The 26,462-nt window shown below is 25.3% G+C and overlaps 3 protein-coding genes across 12 annotated transcripts in view; 1 reads left to right on the forward strand and 2 right to left on the reverse strand.

The window, feature by feature from the left end:
- Positions 1-408: 408 nt before the first annotated feature.
- Positions 409-3,925, reverse strand: LOC126902071 (uncharacterized). The gene is made up of 2 exons (XM_050679092.1): positions 3,545-3,925; positions 409-507 (listed from the first exon to the last, which is right to left on the reverse strand). Exons 1-2 carry the CDS (start codon positions 3,923-3,925, stop codon positions 409-411), a joined length of 480 nt encoding a protein of 159 aa, XP_050535049.1.
- Positions 3,926-6,991: 3,066 nt separating this feature from the next.
- On the forward strand, positions 6,992-12,808 carry LOC126902376 (phosphoacetylglucosamine mutase). 2 transcript variants are annotated; one of them, XM_050679558.1, is made up of 10 exons: positions 6,992-7,388; positions 7,480-7,768; positions 7,830-8,031; positions 8,104-8,262; positions 9,627-9,795; positions 9,897-10,009; positions 10,119-10,282; positions 11,312-11,495; positions 11,571-11,686; positions 12,369-12,808. In XM_050679558.1, exons 1-10 carry the CDS (start codon positions 7,313-7,315, stop codon positions 12,502-12,504), a joined length of 1,608 nt encoding a protein of 535 aa, XP_050535515.1. In that variant the 5' UTR covers positions 6,992-7,312; the 3' UTR covers positions 12,505-12,808. The 2 variants fall into 2 exon arrangements, with proteins under 2 accessions (XP_050535515.1, XP_050535514.1); XM_050679557.1 differs by having other exon boundaries at positions 7,005-7,388; positions 7,466-7,768.
- A 1,328-nt stretch (positions 12,809-14,136) lies between these two features.
- Positions 14,137-26,462, reverse strand: part of LOC126902377 (octopamine receptor beta-3R-like) — a 104,420-nt gene continuing 92,094 nt past the window's right edge. For all 9 annotated transcript variants that reach the window (XM_050679559.1, XM_050679568.1, XM_050679560.1 and 6 more), the window contains one exon: positions 14,137-15,077. In XM_050679559.1, coding sequence (XP_050535516.1) covers positions 14,852-15,077 — 226 coding nt within the window. In that variant the 3' untranslated portion in view covers positions 14,137-14,851. The remainder of the gene's footprint in view (positions 15,078-26,462) is intronic.

Genomic DNA, 26,462 nt, shown 5'->3' on the forward strand with positions numbered 1-26,462 from the left:
ATAGAGATAAAAATTATATTTGACCTTTAGGAAGATTTAGTTGGTTATACCGATATTTTAGATTCCTCAAAATGTAAAATTTGTTGTTAATGCTTGTAACGTCACAAATTCGAAGGTGGACCGTTTATGATTTTTGTTATGTCTAATTATTTATTTTATCGCGCGAAAGAACCTTTTTCTGACACAGTGGTGTCAACCACTCATTATTTTGCCGCTGACCGCTAGATAAGGCGTTAAAAGAGAAATATAATTAAAATCGAATTGTTTATGAGTATTGATCCCTTCCAAAAAGACTGGCCGTTATCGATTTGAAATTGCCGTTAGATCGGTGTTGACTCTTCTCCATTCTTTCTTCTGTCATTGACCGTGCTAAAGTGCACACATTTATTGTTTTATTGACATTTTTATTTAATGATGGAGTAGAGCCGCCAACGGCGAACGGCCAGGTCTTTTCGACGAAGCATCCAGATCATCGGATGGATCTCTTCGGAGACCGGGTATCGTTTTCTTTTATATATTATATTTATGTTATAAGCTACATTTTATTAATTATTTTATTTCATTTTTTATTTTATCCTAAATTAACATAATTTTGTTTATGTTTGGAAAGCACATGTTTCCTTTTCTTTCTAGTCAACGCTAAAGAACTAGTGTCCAGACCGCTCCTGGTGTTTTTCATTAATTTCCAAATAACATTAACGGATGTGTTCCAATACCGTCCATGCCGTTTGTTATATTATTATTTTTTTTTTGTTTAAATATTTTATTTTATTTTTATTGCCTTTATTTATAGACATGGTTTTTGATACATTCGTATTTTTGTTCATGTTTAACTTAATTTTCTTTTTTAATACTTAAATTAAATTTCCTTATTAATTTTAACTGTAATATTTATTTTATTGAGCGAGTAACTTAAGAACTCGTGTGTATTTTACCCCTTTTTCTTAATCTAGACATGGGCTACGGTATGTTTTACATATCAACCACATACAACTTTGATTGTCATAATTGTGTTTAATATACCACGAGGTATTATAGTAATTTATACAAATAACGACATATTAACTTAGATTATACTTTTAATTAACTTAAAATTAAATTCCACCTATGGTCCAGTAATCATATCTGATAGGTGTGACACCTCGCCTAGGTGGTGACGACCCTTGCTACTATAGCTAGTCGATATGCAAGTGGCAAACTATGTTGTTGTTACAGGCCGAATTATAAAATAGCCCACTTGCATGCTTTAAAACTAAATAGGGCGAATGAAATATTAATAATTGGAAATCCTTACGTCCAACGGTAATTATTAAATAGTATAACAGTAAAAATAATTTAATTAACTTTTTTTTGAATAAAAATGTTATTATTGTTTAAAAAATAAACATTTTAAAAATAGTTGTATGCAGTTAGAGAGTGATTCTTATAATTTTTACTATCCTTATGTTTAACACTTCAGATAAACTGCGTGTTTATACTATTTATTCAGTTGGTATTTATATTTAATATGATGGATAGATAGTACTATTTCAGGTAATATTAAAAGATAATATTTCTGTAGATTGTAATGTGCCATGTAAAAAAAAAACTTATCATTTTATTATAATATAAGTAAGTTTTTAAAATTTCGTGCCATAAAAATGAAGCTTAAAAATTAAATGTGTTGTAGATAATATTTCAAGTAATTGTTAATTAATAATGAATATACTGTCGTAAATTAAAAATTTTTTTTATAATTTTGTATATAATAGTATATATTGTTAGATGGACAACCTATCTCTTTTTCAAATATTTTCACATTTATAACTGTTAACTCTATGTTAACATTATGATTTTTTTTAATATGCCTAGTAAAATAAAGCACTATTTTAAGATGAATAATAAAATGTTTAATCAAAACTAATATCTAATTTTATTTCACTTAAACAATGGTATAAAAACCTCATTCATTCTTAATCAGTGTAAATCCGGCAAATTGACAATTTTCTAGGACTGTGGCAATGTTGTCCTCGCAGTAAGTGTCATAAGCAAAAGTTTCAGGCCATCACTAAAAAAATGGTATTTTTTAGTTGAAACATTTTAAAAAGTTTCAAGTTTACAGATTTCTAGGGTCTTATAGCTTTTACTATTCTATTCTTATACGTAATGCAATCAGAACAGCAATCAGTTTGTATTATTTCAATTAATATATAAATTTTTATTTATAAATTATAAATTACATTTATACACATTCTAGTATATATTCTAGTATATATTAGTACTAAAAAATGATATGAAATCAATGACACAAAAATCATGCGGTATAATATTAAATATATCACAATCATCAATATTTCAAGTAATTGTTCATTAATGATCAATTTATTATCGTAAGTTAGACATTTTTTTTAGTAACATGATTAATAAATTAAATATGGTTAAATGAATTTTACTAATACGTCTATCATAATCGTCATTATATTGCGCAACGAATAAGGCAGCAACTCAAAAAATTCAACTCTAAGATTATGAAGTAATTGGATTTATGTTTTACTCTTCTTATAATAATTTTCATTAAATGTCGTAAATTTGGTTTGAATCAAAATTAAACTATTTAGAAAATTGATAAACATATAGAATGTAATCAGAGCATAAATTTTATTTTTGATCTCCTGAAAATTAATAATATTTATGCTACTTAGTTGTTTAGTTTGTTACGCATATCGATATAAAATGTTTTAACGCATTTTAGAAATATTTAATGAATTGTATGTAAAATATGTACCTTAATATTTTGGCGATTTATTTTTCAGACAATGTAAAAAAAAAAATCGACTTTTTAAACAATTGAAATTTTATCTATTGTTTTGAAAGATATTGTTGTTATTACAATATTCAGAATATGTTAATAATAATAAAGTCTTAAATTTTCATATTAATAATTGTTAATGATATTTAATTTGATTAAAAATTATTATACGAATTTTAATAGTTATAATTTTCAAATAGACCTAATAAGACAAGGCACTATTTCGAAATTAATGATAAATTTGTACAATAATAGCTAATAGTCAAATTCATTTCACATAAACCATTATATAAATAACTCGAATTATAACGAGCGTAAGTCAGATCACTTGGCAATTTTTGGAGGCTTTGCGGTAACGTAGGCTTTGTCAAAGAGTGATTAATAAAAACCCAGCACAGGGGGTCGGGGCACAGTAGTGACGTGGCATAGTTGAATCAAGTATAATGATATCTGTCAGTGATTAAAATCACTATAAAAAAAAAGCTTCATCATTACTAGATTGCGATCGCTATCTATATCCGCTCCTGGGTAACTTCTACTTTCCTTTACTTGATTTTTAAATCTGTTCTTAACCATGATATAATCTATTTGGTATCTATTTATGTCTCCTGGCATTTTCCACGTGTATCTTCTTCTTCGATGGCGATCGAAGCAAGTGTTTGTGATTATTAAGTTATGTTTTGCACAAAATTCTAATAAGCGTTCTCCTCTTACATTTCGCGTTCCCAACCCAAAGGCACCCGTTACATTATTTACTTTTTCTTCCCCTACAACGGCATTCGAATCACCCATTACTACCAGATTCTCTTCCCCTTTAACATTTTCGATTATTTTATCTATATTTTCGTATACTTCTTCTACCTCTTCATCGTTACTATTTAATGTCGGCATATAGACTTGAACTACTATTGTATCTTTTGGTTTCGTCTGGAGCTTGACTAGAATGATTCTATCGTCATATTGTATATAGCCTTTAACTTTTTTTCCTAGGGTTTTATTCATTATAATCCCTACTCCTCCTGTGCCAGGTTTCTTCTCTGATGCTCCTGTATATATTATTCTATGGTCTCCGCTCCAAAAGTCTCCTGACTTTGGAAATGATCTCATTTCTGATATTCCAAGAATATCGATTTTCATCTTGTCCATTTATATTTTCAGATTCTCCAATTTTTCCCACATTGTAATGAAGTCCTTACATTCCAAGTTGCTATTCGTTTATATTCCTTCACATCCTTAACACTTCTTACCTCTCTTGTAGTCCCTACCCGGTGATCCGAACGGGGGACTATTTTACCTCCGGAATTTTATACTTGAGAAGAAGACATGTTGATTGCTGTTACTTAGGATATTAATACGGTGGTTTCCCGTTGCCTTCCGTATCGCAGTGCAGCTATCAGTTATACAGTTTCCCGTATCTGGGTGGCGTGTAGCTGATGAACCTACACCCAATATTGTAGTAGCTGCCTCCCTACTACAAGTCCCTTTTAGTCGCCTTTTACGACAGGCAGGAACAACCGATGGTCTATTCTAACCCCGACCAACAGGGGAAAATATATATTAGTATAATAATTTAAATATATACTGGTTTGAAAAAGTTACCTAGATATATAAACAAAAAATCTAAATATTGATTGAAAAACTTTAATTACAGGTAACAGAATTGAGAGTAACCTTTAGATAATTTTGTAAATCACTCTAAGTATTAAAATTAAAAATATTAGAGTTTTTGTTAACAGTTTGTTGATATTGGTTGAGTTTTGGTTAACATTTTGTTGATATTGGTTGAGTTTTTGTTAGTTAGAAAATTAAGTATTCATATTTAAGAATTAAAAAATGGAATCTCAAAAAAGTGCCAAGAACATACGGTTTAATCCTTATACAATGGCTAAAACAAATAAGGGTAATTACACAAATGAATATATACTTAAATAATATATAATTTTAGATGAAAAATTGATTACAATATAAATAATAATGTTTTCCAGATTGTTCGAGCTTTTTAAACAGTCGTATACCTAATACATGGGGTTGGACAGAAAATCGAAAATGTGAATTTGTACCAAAAGCGAAAAAAAATAATCGTAACACTAATAATGAATTAGTGGTTAAAATTGCTTCTATAAAAAAAGAATTGAATATTTTACTGGCGGAGGAAAATTACAGTGCTTTTTCTATTGACTGTCTTAAAACACAGATCAAGGCGCTACGAATTGAATGAGTTTTTTACATTTATAATATTATGTCATATAATACTATAACAGTTAACTGCATTAGTATTAATGATGTTTATTCATCAACATTTATGGTTTATATCATACTTTTAATATAATATCATGGTATTATAAGTATAAAAATAATATAAATAATGCAATTAAAAACAATTATCATCATAACAAAAATTTGTTTATGCTATAAAAAAATTATTTTCAATCATTATATTATATAACATAAGTATAAGTTATTTATTTAGTTAAATTAAATAAGTTTACATTTTTGTGTGGTAATATTGTGAAATATTTAATAATTTGTAAATATATTTTGTATTATAATTTCAAAATTTTTGTATTTATTTGATTGAGATAATTGATTAGGAAAAAAGATTGGTGCTTAAATTTCGAAACTGCATTAATTCACTAAAATTGGTATTTGTGTAGAGACCAAATTTCATATTTAGTACATTAATATTTCTATTTCTCCTGTTAATTTACTTTTGTCATTTACCACTTTTTCATAAACAAAACCTCGGTTATTTTTCATTTTTTATTTCACTGCTGTAGTTTAAAATGAATTGTAAATAGGAATACAAAAGGCCCAGAGGGGTATTACATTTTTGATAAACTTACTTACTTGTTAGATCATTCGCTATTGAATATAATAAAAAGTATTAATAAAATGTGATCGTTGATGCGTTTGTTAAAAGTTTTCAATTAGTGACCTTAATTGCACTAAAGTTTTCACCATGAAGATAAAATAAAGTCCGAAATTTTTTTTTTGCATAATAAAGTAAATTACATTAGCTTTAATTTAAGATATATATAAAAGTGTTAGTATTTCCGGAACACTTTCAAAAATTAAGTTGAAAAAGTTCTACTTTCTATATGAATTTTTAAGTTTTGAACCCCTCCTGTATTAAGGAAAATGGTCCGATTTAAAAAAAAAATATGTCGAATGAAAGAGGCATATACGTATGTGCAATAAGTTACTTTATTTTGTTTTATCATTTTATGATTTTATATATAGAATCATATGAAGGTTTCATTTAAAATTAAGTGATAACTGAAAACAGAAAATTTGACTATTTATGATTACTGTTAACGAAGTGATTTCAAAATTTTACAATTTATCAAAATTTATTGAGGAAAAAATATTTTTCCTATCAGATAAAATTTTATTTCTACGGCTGGAATTTGGACTTTTACAGGTTCCTAGAGATTACATTTAAATGACCCGGTGCAGTTCAACCTGTCCTGATTTGTACTGATAACTTAGACTGGAGCTAATGTCCAAGTTTCCTTACCCTCCCAAATAATGGTACTGTTTGTTGATTACCGTAGTATATCAATCTTTTAGATTAAAGCTTAAGAAGAATAAGGCTTGTTATATACGATTAGAAAAAAGAAAAAGCGTTCGAATATTAATTATAATTGTCCTATATAAGTAAATTAAAATTTAGGTTTTTTATCTTTGAAGTGATGAAAAAATTAATAATTATCAACATAATATTGAAGGGACTCTTTAACTAAATAGTTTTTATCTTTACAAAAACTAAAAATTACTGATAATTTAAGTGGTGTTTTACCTAAAATTAATAATTTTCATATATGGTGTCATAATCACGTTGTGATTGAGAAATTTCATATATAACAGTGACCGTTTTTTATCACTCAATTTGGTCAAAAACGTAAAATGTTTAGTAGTGTTAACATATCAGAATAAATGCGATGTGTATTTGACGTAGATTATGTGATATTAAGAAATAAGAATTTTTGATGAATTTAATTGAAAATAAATTTATTTTAGTATATATGATTCTTATTATGAATTTTGTTAAAATTAAATTTATTTTAGTATATATGAATCATCTTTCTATAACAAATTAAATTAAAAAAATGACATGTAAATGTTTCTTTATCATTGCCGTTTATTGAACATTATATGCTTTCATAAAACGTTTAACTGTAATGCTTTAATTATTATTTAATTAAATATCCAGTTTATTGCATTGAAAGTATTTCTATATATCCCCACCTTTGTTTATTGACCAATTTTTGTACTAGTCTTAAGATACTAATTCGTTTTGATTATTTATATATCATTATTAAGAGTAGGGAAGAATTAGAATGTTCGAATTATGTAATTTTCATGAATTATTTAGTGATTGTTTTGTAGTTTAAATTTGTTATGAATAACACGTCTTAATTTAATTATAATCTTATCTCTTTTATAAATTTATGTTAAGTGGAAATATTTTAGAAATAATTTAGTGTTTACAAATCTTAAAAATGTGGTTGAATAAGTTTTATAATGATAGAAATAAAGATTTGTATCCAAATCCTGGAAACATTACTTTTCAGTACGGAACTTCTGGTATACGATGCAAGTGAGTATTAGTTGCATTAAAAAATAAATTAATGTGTAGTATAGTTTACTTAATTTTATTGTATTATTATTTATTAGATCTGATTATCTAGATCATGTAGTGCATAGAATGAGTTTATTAGTTGCTTTACGATCAATGTGTTTAAAGTCAGCCCGAGTTGGGTTGATGATTACAGCCTCCCATAATCCACAAGATGATAATGGAGTTAAATTGATTGACCCGCAAGGGGAAATGCTTGAAAGTACATGGGAAGAATATGCAACAGAATTGTCAAATGCTTTAAATAATGATAATGTATGCAATATTTTAAGTAAAATAGTACTTAAGTATAATATTGATTCTGGTTATAAACCTAAAGTCTATGTCGGACGAGACACTAGGTAATTTCAAAGTACGTCATATAGTATTTTATTACAATAAAATGTTGAAAATATTTTGTAGAAACTCGGGAGAGCGATTGCTTAAAGCAGTAATTTTAGGTTTAAAAATATTTAAAAGTGATTATGAAGATTTTGGAGTTATAACAACTCCAATGTTACATTATTTTGTTAGGTGCTATAACACAAATGGTTTGTATGGACAGCCAAATGAAAATTCATACTTTACAAAATTAACTAATTCTTTTAAGAAAATGCGAAAAATGGTAAATATATAAAAGTCTATTATTTAAAATAAGTATAAAAATATACTTAAATTAAACAATATTTCTACTTAGTGTTCTGACTATAAAAATTATAGTCCTATCATAGAGTTTGATGGTGCCAATGGAGTTGGTGCTTTAAAATTAAAAGATGCAATGAAGTATTTAGATGACTCATTGATTATTAATTTACACAACAATGATGTGATGAACTCGAGAAAATTAAATTTGAATGTATGTATTTTTCATTTACAATTAGAAATAAAATACAATTTTAAACATGTCTTGAATAAAAGGACAATAATTTATAAAAGACAATGTATGTAAAGGGGAGGTTTGAAATACAAACCTTTCTATTAAAAAAGCAATGTATTTAACAATAGTCTATTTTATTATTTAATAGCCACAAAAAGAGATTTTAAACTTAAAGAAAGTTGTTTCATTTTATAAAAAAAAAAATAGATTTGTAGTTCTACAAATAAACTGAAATTAATTATTGGAGTAAAAGAAGAAAAAAAATTTTATTTACTACAAAAAACACACTCTTATTTGAAAATAATAATTATCCTAATGTTTTAGTTTTACCATGATTTTTTTTTTGTGTCTGTCCATGAAAATTAAAAAAAAAAAAAAATCAAGTTCTCACTTGACTGATTTTGTTGATATATGAGTTTAAAAAATGCAAATTAACTGTCACAAATGTAAAATTCTTTCTTCTATTCAATTTTTGAAAATGGTCTCCGCAACGTCTATCAACTTTTAAGTTATATCTACTTAGAGTTCTTGAAGTGCACTATAGTATTAAAAAAAAAATCTAGCCCATGATTATTTTACTATAAGAAATCAGCTGTTAAAGTAGAAAAAGTTTTTTTACATAATGTTTTCTAGTTACCTTCTAATGGCTTATTATAAATTATAGTTTAAAATTTATTACTGAAAATTTAATTAGCTAATGAGGGGTTGAATAATAGAGTTTTCTTTTCTTTTTTTAATTAATAATTTCATACCAATAATTTTTGATTTTTCAAAAAAAAAAATGTTATATTTATATGCATCTGCTATACCATAATTATGGTCTAATATAATAAGTTTAGAAGTAAACAATTATCTTATTTTCCATATCTATGGACCCTGCAAAGCCTGTCTTTCTAAATAATGCTACTTTTGATTTTGGTTAGAAATAGATGCAGTAGAATCCATTTTACATTGATAAAAATTCAATATCATATTATATTAATAGATTTGGAAGCTAGGATTGTATGTATTATTTTTATTTGTGACACAAAAAATCTTTGAAGTACAATGGCATCTCCTGTCCCCCTGCGAGTTTTCCTAGTCAGATATCATTTATACTTGTATCAACTATGTCACATCTTCACTGTACTAGGTTTTTTTTTAAATTTTTATATGCTAGGAAAAAGTCTGTAAAGACTATTACTAATCACTTAGAAAAAATATAAACATGTGATTATTTCTAGGAGCTTGTTTATATTTTCTAAATTTTAGTTAAATCAAAGTACTGTTATTTTTTTATATTAAGTCTGTTGAATATTTTCTCTATAAGTTAATAATATTTTGGTTTTAATTGAAATATTTAGTGTGGTGCAGACTATGTAAAATCAAATCAATGTCCTCCAACTGGTTTGTCTATAATACCAAATACTAAGTATGTATCAGTTGATGGTGATGCTGATAGAATAATTTATTTTTTCATTGATGAAACCAATACTTTTTATTTATTGGATGGGGATCGTATTGCTACTTTAGGTAAATATTTAGTTATATCAAATGCAATTATAAATATAATAAGTCAAATTTTTATTTAGTTAAATAAAATAATCTAATAATAAAAAGTTAAACATTTTTAGTGGCTGGTTACCTTAAAGAACTAATTATGGCTTCTGGTCTTAATATTAACATAGGATTAGTTCAAACTGCTTATTCAAATGGAAATTCAACAAATTATATTTCTAATGAATTGGTATGTTTTATTTTTTTTATTGTTTTATTTAATATTAATTAAAATGTATTTTATTTATTAAAGACTTTTTTTTTATTTAATTATAAAATATATCACTTATATTTATTAGAAAGTTCCTGTTGCATGTGTTCCTACTGGTGTTAAATATCTTCATCACACAGCAAAAGATTATGATATAGGTGTTTATTTTGAAGCTAATGGACATGGTACATTAGTCTTTAAAGAATCAGTTGGAATTTTAATTAGAGAAGAATTATTAAAACAAAAGAATGAGTATGGTTGTTTTCATTTTTTCTTTTTTTTTTTTTGTAAAATCTTACAATTTTATAAGTTAGTTTTATTTAGACATTTTCAGTTATAAATACAGGTTGATTATTTTAACATTATCCACTTATTTCTCTTAAATTAATAATGTTTCTGTCAATTTTTTTTTGGTTTTTTTAGTTATGTATGTTATTAATAATATTTTTCATGTTTATTCCTTATGTATTATAGAGGTATCAACTTTATTTTTTTTTTATGGTATTATACATCTTTAAGTAATTTATAAAATAGAAAATAATCTAATTGAGAAAATGATTGGTCAATTACAACTTTTGGTCTAATACTTTGGAAGTTAGTAGCATTTTAAAATATAGACTGATGATGAAGCTAGGATGTTGCTCTTTTTAGTATTACTTATTTTTTTGTTACTCTCTTCCTCCTGCCTAGGTGCAAAATTGTGAATATCTTTCAAAGCATTTCCAAAAGTTGTTATTGACCAATCGTTTTCTTAATTAGATTAAAAAAGAAAAATTTTTCAAAAAAAATGTGTTTTTATTTGTTAGTCCGGGATTTTTTTGAACAATCTGTTACATAAAGAATGAATATAAAAATATTATTTTAAGAGAAATTGAATGGCTAGAATCAAATTGTATTATATTAATATACTTTGAAATACTGTTATAGTATGTAATGAGGTCTATAGCTATAGAAAATAATTTGTATTTATTATTTAAAATATTATCCCTATCCATTTAGATTTGGTTTAAACACTTTCTATTTTAACTATGACCATAAAACAACAAAGGGGTGTCATGTTTCTCTACTTGGCAAAATTTATTTGTTTTAGTTGATAATTTTTTAATATAAAAGGATGCTACCAAAAAATTATTTTTAAAAGAGGATCACACGATTTAAAAAAAATTATTCAATTTACAAAAGTAAATTTTTCACCCCCTATGTTTTTATCATTGAGATGCCCCTGCTTATAAATGATTTCTGAATTATTAAAATGTGTTTATTTTTTTATGTTAAATGTAGGGAAAAATTGTTAGTTTTAAACAAATTGAAATGGATTATGGATATGACAAATGAAACTGTTGGAGATGCATACTCAGATATGTTAATTGTTGAAACTGTACTGTGTGATCGAGGTTGGAATTTAAAGGATTGGTGTAATACATACAAAGATTTACCAAATCGTCTCACGAAAGTAACTGTAAAAGTAAGTATTTGTAGATTTTCTGACTTTGATTTTTTAATTAATATTTTGTAAAAGTAAAAAAATACATATTTTTAGGATAGAAGTATATTTTCTATAACAAATGCTGAACGAATTTGTATAAAGCCTTTAGGTCTTCAAGACAAAATTAACCTAGCGGTAGCTAATTACCCAATGGCCAGATCATTTGTCAGGTAATTTGTGTAATATGTAATAATTATGTATATAATTATAAAATTATTTTATAATTTAATATTTTATGAGCTTCATATGAATATACATATGAAAAATTTTAAATTATGCAATTAATACACTCAAGAGCACTTAAACTTGTATGACCTTGTGCATTTTATAGAAATAAAGCTAAATCTTATCAATGAAATACTGTTTTATAGAGGGATTCAATTTTGTATTCCCAACAAAATTTAGAAAATTTAGTCCCTATGATAATTATTTAATTTTATAGTGATTTTTATAACCTAAAAATACTTTTTGACCTTTGTGCTAATAATTTTTTTTTAATTTTGCAAGAAAAAAAAATGGATTTCAAAAAAATGTTTGAAAAAATGACTAACCATATAAACATTTGCTATTTGAGAATTTTTTTATATTATCATATTTTCTATTTAATGTCCTAATAAAAGGTATAAAAAATTGATATTTCTACGTCAACATTTTATCGTAATATTTTTTATAAAAGTATAATTATAAAAAAGTATATATTTTCATATGAAAATTCCGATAAAAACACAATGAAAATAATCTCTTACATTTACAGTTTTCATTTGCCTTAAAATACATCTCAAAAATGATAATATATTATTGTATGTTATATAACTCTTAAAACTAATGGGATTTTTTTGTCTATTAATATAGGCCATCAGGTACGGAAGATGTTGTTAGAATTTATGCTGAAGCAGATACTCAAGCTAATGCTGATAGACTTGCTACTGAAGTTGCTTCTATTGTATATAATATAGCTGGGGGTGTAGGAGAATTGCCCCTGTTATAAAATATTTTAATAAATATTCATAAATAAACTCATTTTATGGAACATTATTTATTAATTATGACATATTTTCAGGGTTGTAAGATTTATTAACTATTTTATGTTACAAATGTTATGTTATGTATTTTTTAAAATGGTAATTCATTGTTTATGTTTTTTATTTTATTATTTTATACATACATTTTATATAATATAATATATTAATCATGTTTTTAATAGTGAAGCTCAAAATAAAATGTAAATATTAATTTTTAATACATTTCACCAATATTTGTAAAATAAAATTTTATTCAATTTTTTTATCTTATCTTTTTTTATATCATTATTAATATTAAGGCTCTAAATGATATACAATTTAATTGTGTTAAGATTGAAATTTTGTGACTCATAATTACTCTCATTAAATCAACATAATGAGGTAAATAATACTACTTAGTTTTAGGATTAAATGCTACGTCAAAGCACAATTTTAACTAAATATTTAGGTATTAAAGTATTTTTGTTGCTTAAGTTATGAGTTAGTGTTTAAAAAAAGTAAGTTTTAAAGTAAAGTTGTAAGTTTTACAATGATTTTTGTACACAATAAATAGGTTTATTCAAATAATTTCCAACAAAATAAATGTTTACAAAACAATGGTGTTTGATAGTTATACTTATAGGTAATAATATACATAACATTTCATATTTACATATTTATAATTTTTTGTTGAAAATACTACTGATTAATATACCTATTCTATTCATAAAATGTAACAGTTTTTTTTTATTAATCAAATTGACATAATACCGATTAATTGGTTTCTAATATTTAGTATTTTACTTTTAAATTATTTTCTTTAGTAACAATGTATTTATATATTAGTCAATTTTTTATAATCGAATTAAATGGCGCTCGCGGAATAAAAACTATAACGGGATAAGAATTAGTTTTTCAACTTAGAATATTTTTAATATTTAATAATTAAAAATTTTTTTTTTTTTGTTCATTAATATCTTTAAAATTATGCACAGATAATAAACAATAATTTTGTGGAGATAATCATTGGTTTTAGCTACTAGCTAGAAAAGAGTCGGATTAAGGCAAATAAAAACTGTGTAAATCACTCCAAGGGCATTTTTACATTTTATGCATTTAAAACTTTTATAATGCAAAGAAAATAAGGTCATCAAAATTAAAAAAAAAGACTTGTGATTAATCTCGGAGTAGGCATTATAAGAATAGTAGCTAACCCCTAGTTTAAAACCACAGGATTTTGGTAGTAAAAGCAACAATTCTTATCGGAACCCTCAACAAATTTCCTTGTCGAAAGTTGAGCAATACCTTGTAAATTTGCGTAAAAAAATTTGAATCTGAAAAACAGATGTTTGTCTCATAACTATTGAATATATAATATAGTGTTCAAATTGAAGTATTGCAGGGAACGGATATGCTCTATTTTTCCGTTTCTCCTTATTGCGCATCCTGCTTTTGTTTCTACTACTTAGTAGAGCTCTTTTACTTTAACTTGCCCAATTCGATTATTGATAATATACGTAAAAAATCAGCAGTGTATAGAATGTTACTGTGAATGATTGTTAACCATATTCTGTTATAATTTTTCTAGGTTTATTGAAGACTTAACATTTTTATTTGTAAAAAAAACTAATAAAGTTTAGAGGAGTTTTGAATTTTTTATTTTCTGATAAGATCTATTTTGATTTTCAAATATAAAATCTATTTTAAATCATATTTTCATTAGAATAAAGTAATTATTATTGTTACATTGCACTATGGTTTGATTTATTAAAGTAACTATAGCATCTTTAGCTCTTTTCTTGCGTTCACTGCTGTATAAAATATATAACTATTTAATTAATATATACGTATATATATATATATATTTATATATGTATGTATGGTATGTATATATATTTATGGCGTAGCTTAAAGAATTTGTCCTGTGGAGAATATAACCCCATACCCTGTTTATAATTTTGAATATTAAACCTGACAGATAGCTTCTCTGCTATAATGCTTTATCTCTTTCCTCTCCCTCCTCAAAAATTCAATTTATTTGTGGGGGCTACGAAAGTTTCTAAGGGTTTGAAGCCCCCATAAAAACTGTATATATATATTTATATTTATATGCAAATGTATAAATTTTTGACTTTGTACCAAAACTAAAATGCATATTTATTTATTTAGATTTTGCCATCGAATTAATTAACATATTATATTTATTTAGTAGTTCGTTTTTTACAATAAATTTAGAATTTCAATGTAAAAAATTTCTTCCAACGTAAATGACAAAATTAATTATATGTCTAACCGATTTTTTCAAATTTAATATATAATAGTAATGCGGTTATTTTAGACATAACTCATAGCCGTCGAGTCACTTTCTTTTGGACAACACGATTGACAGCATGGGAATACGCACTGTAGTGTATTCTTAAACGCTTCCCTGAAGTCTCTATTGAAATATGCGTAAATCAATGGATTCAGTGATGAATTGAAGTAACCGATCCAAAACAACACTGTTACTACTGCTTCTGGAAAGCTACAGGGTTTTCCACATAACGTTGATATCACATACCTGAAAATTTTATTACATAATTTTTTATTATTCTTGAAAATAAAAATTATGAATAATTTATATTGAAAAATTTAGAGACATTATATCAAATTTGAGATAAAGACTTAATTGTAGTTAGTTTTTCTAATGAGTGGTATTTTGAATTTATTTTTTGAATAGCTCTTAAAAAAATTACTTTAATGGCTGAGATAATGATTAGGTATGTGTCGAATGTTTGGAATTTATTTGGTGTTCAAACAATATTTCGTGGGTAATTTATAATCGACTATTCAGCATCTCTTATAACTATTTGGTCATGTTTAAAATTATAATATTTGACCAAATTAAGTTAAATTATTCCATCAATATAAAATTTGAATTTACCTGATATAGCAATATGTGGTTAACCATAAATAACTACAGATTAAAAAATTAAGGACATGTTGTAAATATGTAATCATGATACGAATAATCAAAATTATATATTTTATAAACATATAAATGTAATCATTTTAGCCATTTGTTTTTTATAACTGACCAATGCGCACTACACTCCTATGGTCATTGGCGCAGCTAGAATATCATAATTCTTTTACTATGGCTAAGGGAGACCATAGTAAAAATTTATATAAAAAATTCCATATTTTAGACCTTTTTATTTTGATCATCACTTTATTTCAAAAATAAATATTACTGTAAATGGGGGACAGGTCTCTTCCTCTCTTGACTATGCCACCATATGCGATCTATGAGTTATACATTATTATTGTTATTTGTGTTATACTAGTTAAAAATATATATAGTGAATATTATAATATTTCAAAAGTGTTCACTATGTCGACACATTAAATAACTATTTTCATTGTGTGTGCTAAGATAGTATTTTAAATATTGTTTTGTGTTTTCGTTTCTGTTTTGTCCTAAATAGGCAATATAATTTTTTTGTATTGCTAGTAATATGATGATAGTAATATGTAATATGATAACTTACAGTTATCATTCTATCAAAAGTTCCTAAATAGTCAGTTATTTTGACCATTAATTCACATTCTGTTTTTTTAACAGTCAATTTTACTACATAACTGTATTTTTAATAGTCAATAATGTGTTTGTGAATACTTTGTTCTGTGTATTTTATAATTATTGAAAATATTTTATAGTAAAAAGATAGATTATTATTATTGGTATTTTGTATATTTATATCTGAATTGTTATCGATAAGAGAAGTTTATATTTATACATTTTTTATTATTGTTAATTTTAGTTATTTAGTATGCCAAAGGGACTATTGTTGCATTAATTTAGGTCTATTATTATTTCGTGTGTCTTTCGTATATTCGTCGTTATAGGATCAGAGGAACGTTTTAACCAAACATTTTAAAAGTTTATTTAAACTAAATTATATGATTTCTTTTGTAGAATTGATTGTTATTATAGTAGAACTCTTAGAGTTAGAATTTATAATTTTAGTTAAAATGCTTCTAAAGTTTTAAAAGGTTTTAAAAAAAATTTTTAACAAATATAATTTAATTATTTGATAAATAGATTTAATTTGCAGTTGAATAATTTTATTATTTGATTATTATTGTCTTATATTTAAAATTTACATTCGATGATAACATTATTTTGTTTCTATCATTTATATTTATTTATTAAACACTGCTATCATTTGTTACCAGACCATCTCACTCTCTCGATTAGCGTAGGCGAACCCTCGTTATTCGGGATTCTTGTGTTTTGATCAGACGATCAAAATCCTTTCCTTTCTCCTATATTATAGTCCACTTTCTACTTAAAGTTACAGACGCCGGTGTAAATGACATATAGTTTGTAGTCCACCGCATAAACACAATTAAGAACATAAGCAAGACATTAAAAAAGATAAAATAAAAAAAATATATAAAGTAAGAGTAAAGATGATAAGATAGGAACTAATGTTGTCATACATACAAGGAATTATGTATAAAAAAATTATTACGTTCAAAAATTATTAATACTGTATTCATGTCGCAAGTCTTATTGGACAAAAAGGAAGAGCAATGGCAACAGGAATAAAAAAATATGAAGACGTAGACTAGCAAAAGGTGAAATAATCATCAGTAGACCAACACGTCAAAAACAACGAAAAATTTGACAAGGACAAAATCTTAAATTAAGAAGATTTGGTAAATGAATGTATATAGTGCATTATTATTTCCATATATATATTATAATGAGAAGTAATAGAAATTGAAAAATATCCAGAAAATTATAACAGAAAACGGATGGACTAGCAAGATTTGGATTCATATTATATATCAAATAATAAAAAAACAACACAATTTGTAAAAAAGCCTAATTGAAAATTATCGGTGTAAAAAATTAAGAGCAAATGTCAAGAATGTCGAAAAAAACAACAAAAACTAAACAACATCAATAACAAGCATACGAAAGTTATCAACAGCAACGCGATTATATTATATCAACAATAACAAAAAATAATCATATTGCCGTTATATGTTATCAATTGATAACGTCAACTGATATTCAAAAAACAGAAAACAAGCTAGGCAAACAGTTACAACCAAATTACAACCTCAGACCTGTAACTGTAACTCCGAAGATGAACTCTGCAATCAGTTTGAACGATAGTACAAAACTAAAGATTTGTATACATCTGTTAATATTATAAATAATAGGTTTCTTATTCTAAATAACTTATTTTGCTTTAAGAACTTGGAGAGAACTTAAAAAATTAGGTTCATTAATATTTTAAATAAGAACCAGAATAAGAATCTTTATTTCCAAAAAGAACGGAACCTTAAATAATAATATATTGTACCGTCAAGATGTTAGTGTACTTACTCAAAAATTAAAATTAAATAAAAAATTAATTTAAAATAAAGCAATGCCAACTAAAAGTAAATTCTGTCATGTAGAAAAATCTTGAAAAATCGACCAAAATAAACTTGGAGATATGCGGGTTAAATTAAAAAGAATATCAAATAGGAATTCTTTAAAGTTTGTGTTGAAATCCTTGATTAGCATTTATGTGTGGGAGAGAAGTTTTAAGTTGTTTTCTAACAAACGTAACTTTAAATCCAACACGTGAACTTTTATTTGTGTCTATTAAAGAGTAAGTTACAAATTCTTTAATAATTTTGGACATTTCATAAGGTTTTTAGTTCGACTTTCCTGATTATTTTCTTTAACTAACACTCAAGACCAATTTTCTTCAAGTTTAAATACTTGTTAAACTATATTAGTATTAATAAAATGTAATTACTTTTTTTTGACAATAATCTGTTCTGACTTATGTAAAGAAATGAACCTACTAAATCTATATTGTATTATTATTATTATTATTTTATTTTTTAGTATTCTTATGGTTATTTTTATGTTCTTATGGTTCTTAAAAACCAAGAGATAAATTTGCTTTAAATTTTTTATGAAAAAATCAAATAATTATAATTAACGGCTTCATTCATAAAAAGATTGCCATAGGCTGTTAGGAGTTTAGTTGTATTCACAATTAGTACTTAGTTTAAAAGAGAAGTAATTATAGAAATTCAAACACACCTTTTATAAAAACATAAATTTAACATATTTATATCTAATAACAAAAATTCATAATTTTTAACGTTTTGCAATAGATATGAGTCATAAGTATATAAAACCGAATGGATGACGGATTAAAAAAGGAATAATATAGTATGAATATAGTTGTATAGTGAGAAAACATATTAATCGTAATTTGGAAAAAAGACTTAAACAATTATAATGTTTTGCTCAAATGAACAATTAATACTATTTATTCATTTGTTATTGATACAAAGTTAGTTGTCACATTTGGAACTAGGTTAGTTAATGTAATCTAGCTTAATTACAACATTTCGAATAGATACAACAACACATTGAATATTTAATAGTGATCCTGTTTAAATGGCGATAAATTTCTAAGGAGCCTCTGTTGACTCTTAGTAATTCCATCCAACCCATTTATAACAACGAATCCTCAAGATTGTAGACGTTGTAGTTGGTGTATGGATAAAGATTGGTTAAAGGAACGAGTAAAAGAAAATAATGGTCGACACAGGTTTCAAATTATGTGAAAAACTTAGGCAGAAGCCGTGTATTAATCACTATTAATAAATGAAAACTTGTCGGTGAATTACAAAAATTGCATGTAAGCTTATAACAGGTACACACTAGAGTATTATCACACATTAACAATGTGAATAGTTTTCATAATGAGCTATTAATCTAAATAAATCAGCAATAATGTGAATAATAGGAAAGTTAGTAAAGAAGTTCCGGCGACATGGGCGTAGAGAGGGTAGACGATTACTCAGAAACGTCGTGAAGCGAACAGAGCCGTCAAAGAACGATCGACCGTAGTCGGCCTTTTGAAGCCCGGTGGACTTTTTACCCTCGTGACATTAGCAGGAATACCACAAGTGGATACACCGATAGCGAGGCAACTGATTAATGAATGTATCGGGTGTGTGTTCTTTATGTCACAAGAGCTCATAAGCATTGTCAAATCTTACACCAAAATAAAATTCTGTATCGTTGATTGAAAATTGGTTTGCGCTTGGCGCTATACAAAAGTGAAATAGCATTTTAGTTGGAAAAAACTTATTTTGACTTAAATTCAAAATATAGGAACTTTATATTCAATTAAAATTATTCGCAATTCTAATATTATCTGTAACAATTTAAAGGCATCGTAAAATTATAACTTAGAACTTTTTGCTGCCGCTTTGGGTAGTACAAGTACTGTGTAATTATGCTCATAGTACGGTTTCAATTCAAATTATAAATATGAAATGGGTTTGATAATTTTTATACCAGAGAAAAAAAACAATAATGTACTACCAAAGCAATAATTTTCAAGTGATTTGAGTCGTTTTAAATACTAATGAAATAACTTTTTAATTTGATTCAAATCCGTATAAAATACTTTAATATTAAAAATAATTCTATGATTAATAAGTGGATGAATTAAGATGTAAAAAACACATCATAGTAAAACTAACGCATTGACGCTAAAAGTTTTATTATTTTTGAAAAATTAATTATGTTACAAGACTATTGATTAATATATTAAAGCGATTTCATTTGTTATCAAGTTTTATACGGTCTATTTATTTAATAAGACATTTTTTATATGTCTTTATATTCTTTTATAAAAATGTACAATTATGTAAATAATAGTTACAACATTTTTTTTGCGACATATGTATTTATATATTATTAATATGATGTATGCATATACAAAGGTATATTACAGTCATATATTTTAAAAGTAAAACCTTTTTTAAAATGTTTTTACACAATCTATTTTAGAAAACTTTCAAACAGTTTCCATGTCATAAACATTGATAAAATATTTACAAATAAAATATTTATTGACATACAAAGTATATAAATAAATCGAACATGTGTTAGTTATATATAATATTCACAAAAAGTACCTACTGACAGAAACATTAGTGGTTGAATTTCAATACCTTAAGTAAAAAATCAAAAATTTATTTTAAAAAGGCTTTGAACAATGTGTACATACTTTGGTTATTAGTTCAAATGACTTACTTAAGTATGTTAAAGCCTCTTCTGATACAGTTTGATTAAAATTCAAAAAATGTAATCTTAATGCATTTTGTTCGGGCATAAGATTTATGAAACGTATAGTTCTAATTGAGTTGTAGTACTACAGAGATCAGAGGTTTGTGTCATATGAACTTGTTATTTAGCATTTTGCTAATTGGGTATGGAATATGTGAATGTTGATCCATTGGATCGACCGACCATTGTAAGCATGATAACACGGACGGGTAGTGAACTAAGGAGATGTTGGTCAACGGACATCTGACATTTACTGTGGATTTATTTAGTTTACTTATTTATGTAATCAAATGTTAATGTTGAGCAAATAATTTCGTGTAATTATTAGGAAAAATCATATGTTTCATTAAGTGTTTGAATAAATTAATATTTATAGTATATATAGAAAAAGACATTGTTAAATTTTTATATAGGACCATATCCCAGAAATTATTTAATTTATACACTTTGTTTTAATTATGATTTAAATAAGACTTCTGAAGTTAACTGTTTATCAAGAGCCCCAAGAGACCACAATTGTTTTATACTAAAAATATTCCCATGCATATTTAAAGGTAACCAATTATTGTTGCGTTTCATTTAATATATAACTTCATAGCCGTTACTTAGCCAAGGCTCAGTCCGATTTTTTCTCATATTTGCTTTATTTTGTTAAACTTGATTATGCATTAACAAGAAATTTTAATAATCATATCTGTACTGGACGCAATAATTGCTAAAATCATTTGTATGACAGAAATTATTATGAATTTACAATATCAATTATTACATTTATATTTAATGTTCACCTAAGTATGTTGCTAAATAATTTTAATAAAATATTCTTTTTAATGTTTCATTAGCAATAATGAATTAAGGGGACGACTTTATTTTTTGTTATGTATATTTTTTATTTAATTTAAGTTATTCTTATTTTTCAATTTTGAAGGTAAAATCCATGGACTCTTCCCCTAAAGTTAGAAAATTACTTTTAGTTCAAAGAATCTCTATGAACTTTCCACAATTTATGAATACATATTCAATTAACAACTTAGATATTTTTATATTCATTTTAGTAAAAAAAAAAATAAATAATAATAATAAATAATTATGTTTGAAAAATAATTCAATTAAAAAAAATGTCTTAATAATTTAGTATGAAAGCTTTAGTTAAAACTTTTATGCGATAGTTAGAGAGCAAACTTAAATGCTAAACAATTTTTGTAGAATATTTTCAAATTTTAATTTTAAGTAAACATTGTTCATTATTAACTCAGCATTTAATTCAATAAAAAATACATGTGTTGTTTTCGCGTATGCTGCCTACTCGGCTGTATACACTTTATCTAATTATTTTTATTTACAATGCATTATGTTTAAATATCGTATTAATTAATGAATTATTTAAATACTGTACATGTTTTTAAAGATTTATTTTCACTAGGTTGTCTAACCCAAAAGTGTATAATCAAGACATTTGTATCGCCATTTTACTTGTTAGTTGTCACGAAGGAAACAAGGACCTGTGTTATAACGCGACAGGGAACTCGAAAATCGCTTTGTATACTCACAATTCCCAACGGCGCAGCACTGTATGTATATATTTTTGAAACAAAACGCCTTTATGGTAGTTGAATCTCTGTGGATTGGTCACTCGTTGGATTTTTTGCTCTCGGCTTGTTTAACGGTTTAAAATGTATACAATAAAATGGGCGATGTGTTTAAATTTGTTACTTGTTTGTCGAGTAAGTCGTTGCTAACTTATCGGACAAGTTTGAAAAATAAATCATGTCTCCTATGCATTTAAAGATCATTGCAAAAAAAAAAAAACATTAAACAACACCTAGAGAATTTAAAAAAATATAAATTGATGATTTTACATTTTAAATAGTGTATTTGCATAGTGAAATGTTGAGTTGGATGTTTGTTTTAATTCTATCAGAATTTTTTAGATTTTATGTAATTGTCATTAATTTTAACAAAGAATACACCTGCAATTTTCAAATAATTTGTTTGATATGTTAAATTTTCACTTATAAAAATTAACATAACATGACTTTGCAAAACAAATATTTTTACAAAGCTTTCAAAAATGCTGTAAATCTAAATAGGGCTTAGTAACCAACAAATGCGGGAACGCTTACGTCCTTTAAACATTTTTTTGACGCTTTAAAGTAATAAATGTAAATTAATGTAAATTTTTGCTTTATACGATAAGACATAATGTACTTCGAGTACTTCACTCTTGTGTAGTTGTATGTAAAAATGACGTAGAAATATATATTTTTACCTTGGCTCGTGTCGTATTTTCAATGAAACGTTAAATCTGTTTATTGATGTTTTTACAGACACATAGAGAATATAAAAACGAGAGAAAGCTATAGTATTTCAATACGCGAATTTGTACTAAATATCAACGTTGGCGAAACGCTATGATTCTTATAAACCTATATTGTATTTCCTTATTACAATAATGAGCATTAACTTCCTCTTGCAGCTATTAATAATGTCGAGTTCAAAAGAAACACCATGTTACTTATCTGAATGTTATTTGATATAATTTTTAAACTATATTTTTTCTTCTTTTACCTTGATTTATTACGAAAGAATATATTCTTTAATGCTTCTTGGGCAAAGATGTAACATTTTTGTGCAATATCTTAATTCATAAACAGAAGGTGTTCTGATATCGTAAAAAAGGTAAAGATAAATCTTAATTGTATTAAAAAACTTTTTGCTCTTAGCTAAAAAAATTTATGTACGTTATGATGATGTTTTAGGATCCATATACACTCTTCAAAAAAAAATACCCAAATTTTTACATACATGTACTGGAAGCTTTTAGCGCATACTTTGTAAGGGAAAATTTAGATACAAATATTATGTTGGCATTTAAATTTTCGATACTTTATATTAAAACTACACTATTTGTCTGTAAAAGTAAAGTATTATATTAAAAGTATCAAACCGACGTATGGGAAATATCTGAATTATTTCTTAAAGTTTAAGCGAGGAAAAGGTGACTGTTAAATAAAAGGAATATTGTTTAAAAATGATAAAATTTTGGTTTTTAAATAAAAGTAAATGCATCAGAGTATTTCAAGAGCTCTATCATAGTACAAGTAATTACATGGGTTTGAGTGTGTGCCTCATTATGAATATATTTATCATAATATCCAACAAATTATGTGATTCACAAATGAAAAATTTTGAATACACATTGTAATTGATTTTAAATGCTTTTTTGTTGTATAAATGGTTTCGTTGTAAAAATCTTTTTCATTAGTTCTTTTATGCAATTTAAAGTTCTTAAGAATTCTTCGTTAGTGGCAATTGTAACTAATGTGAACAACAATTAAACGACCGAACTGAGAGAAAATAACTTCTTTTTAATTTTTTTAATTTTCCAAAACACTAAAGAATAATAATTTAGCTGGCTTTACTGGAACAAGATTTTTATAAGAACAATTCGACGAAAAAGCCATCTGCTTTTGGTGTTAAAAAAAACTTGATCTGTAAGTTAAGAGTCGTTGAAAGATTAAACAGTGTTTAATAATAAACTTTGTTGTTGGAAGTACTAGAGCACGTCGTATTGGTGTTCTTAACTAGACTCTTGGTATGTGACTCAAAATTCCGAATAAGAGGTGGTTTGTAAGTGTACTGTAATAAATATTAAACACAAGGCAATTATTTATAGTATTCTGTATATTTAATTAATAAAATTATCTTAAGTGTTGCTTTGATATTATGCATGTGGGTTTATTCATACAAAATTAAAAATAAACAAATACATTATTACATAACTATTTAACAATATTTCGGCTACTACGATTCATATTTTATTAGCACTGTATTACTAGATTATAATTTATAATTTATATTGATTCTAAGAGCGAGATAAACTTAGCCTTAATTTATTTTTCTATGAAAATCATTCAAGACAGTTTATAATTTAATTTTTCAATCGTTTGCAACAATTTCTAAAATTTCAAAAGAAAAAAAATTCTACATTACAACGATCATTATTTTTAATTAATAGATAAATATGTTAGTGTAATAATTTATGATACCAATGAATGTGTAAATTATAGTTGAAATGAATAGTTACTTGTTTAGATAAACAAATTACAGAGATTTACGAAGCGAAATTCATTGTTCCTATTGTCTTAAAGTCTAATTCTTAGACAGTAAACAAGGGGTTTGAATTAATTATTATTACATTAGTCTTGAGAAATAATTAAAATAAAATGTCGGAGTGTTAACCACATGAAATTATTGTAATAGAAATAATTTGATTAATGCCGAAATTATACTCAACTTAATTATAATATTGCGCTTAAAGTCATAAAATGGTAACCACGATAATATTTAATTGTTAAGTGCGTTATATTTTAGGTACGGTCAATGTTCTTTCTTTGCATTTTAACACGACTAACAAACTCCTTTTTTAGTATTAGGCATTACCACTTTTCCAAAAAGCAGTGATACAATTCAAATTAACATGTAGTAGACTCTTTATAAAAAATAATTTATTTGTGACTTCATTCAACCGATGGATTCATTATTTTTTATAACAAATGAACTGAATGTATAAAAAAAATTTGTAAAATGCGATATTTATAGTTTTAAATATATTTTTAGTTCTACTGATTATTAAAAAAAAATTGAAAAACCCTATTAAATTATTTTTGTGTTATAAACACTAGTTAGTATCAATGATTTTTTTTTTAAAATAAACACTAGTGAATTCAGACAAAAGAAATGTTTATTTTAATGGAATATTAAATTTAGCTCATTGTACTTTTTATTTTAGAAAAATACAATACTTGAAAAAAAAAACAACTGATTGAAAAAATAATGTATATATTTTGTATACAATGTATACAAATTTAGTTATTTCACATTTATTTAGTCTTGAATTTGCAAGCCTAACATAAGAGTCAATGTTTATAAATTTCTGAAATAGAATTGAATTAAAATCTTTATCTGAATTGTTCAACGCTAAATAGCATTTATAATGCAAATGTATTATAATTTATCAACTTTAAATTAGATAAGAGTTTCATATTATATGCAACATCGCCGTCTTTTTATTGTTTTACTTGTTAACATTTTTTATAAATATATTCATGTTTAAGAAAATAAGCTATTTTTTCCGACATGAGAACATGTCGCGTTGTGAGATTTTTTGAAAGGATTATGATAATATTATTCAACCTCAGGCTTAGGCATAATCCGGCGAAAATTATAGAGATTAAAGATACTGATTCTAAATTTTCTAGAGTAAGGAGATATTTTATAGGAGGCTTAAACGTCTAATCATTTCCATGGTTTATTTACCAAAGTAGTTAGGAATTGTATTACAATGAAATAGAAAATATAAACATAAACGATTTATTTTAGAACTTGAGATATAAAATCTTAATTGTAAAGTAAGATATCAAAATAATAATATTGAAATATTGTAACATTAAAAATATGGATCGATAAAGTAGTTTTTGAGATTAAAAGTTCAAATACAATAATTTTATTTTATGTTTCATTATTTGAAATTTTGAACTATTCAAGATTAATTTTTTGTGGTAAATAATTAAAATAACGAAGAATTGAGATTTTAAATGAATCATAGCAATGTTATTAAAGTTATACAACTACAATGTCATCACTTCACTACACTCTTGATATTGTGTATTAGATTAATAACAACAGCCGTTAAAAATAGTTTCAACGAGAAATTGTAATATCAAAAGTAATAAATTATCAAGGAGACGGTAATATTTTATGTCGGTGTTCAAAAGTTAATTTGAAATTTAAAATATA

This window comes from Daktulosphaira vitifoliae, unplaced genomic scaffold (genome assembly GCF_025091365.1).
Source record: "Daktulosphaira vitifoliae isolate Bord-2020 unplaced genomic scaffold, ASM2509136v1 Scaffold_3, whole genome shotgun sequence".
In the NCBI taxonomy this organism is placed as follows: Eukaryota; Metazoa; Arthropoda; class Insecta; order Hemiptera; family Phylloxeridae; genus Daktulosphaira; species Daktulosphaira vitifoliae.

Bases quoted from the DNA above. Each gene is read 5' to 3' on its own strand.
- LOC126902376 (XM_050679557.1), top strand. From the start codon at position 7,291: ATGTGGTTGAATAAGTTTTATAATGATAGAAATAAAGATTTGTATCCA. The intron at 9,796-9,896 runs GTAAATATTTAG...AAACATTTTTAG, and splicing joins GGATCGTATTGCTACTTTAG to TGGCTGGTTACCTTAAAGAA. The intron at 10,010-10,118 runs GTATGTTTTATT...TATATTTATTAG, and splicing joins ATTATATTTCTAATGAATTG to AAAGTTCCTGTTGCATGTGT.
- LOC126902071 (XM_050679092.1), bottom strand. From the start codon at position 3,925: ATGAAAATCGATATTCTTGGAATATCAGAAATGAGATCATTTCCAAAG. The intron at 508-3,544 runs GTAAATAATGTA...AATATATAAAAG, and splicing joins CCGTTGTAGGGGAAGAAAAA to AAAACGATACCCGGTCTCCG.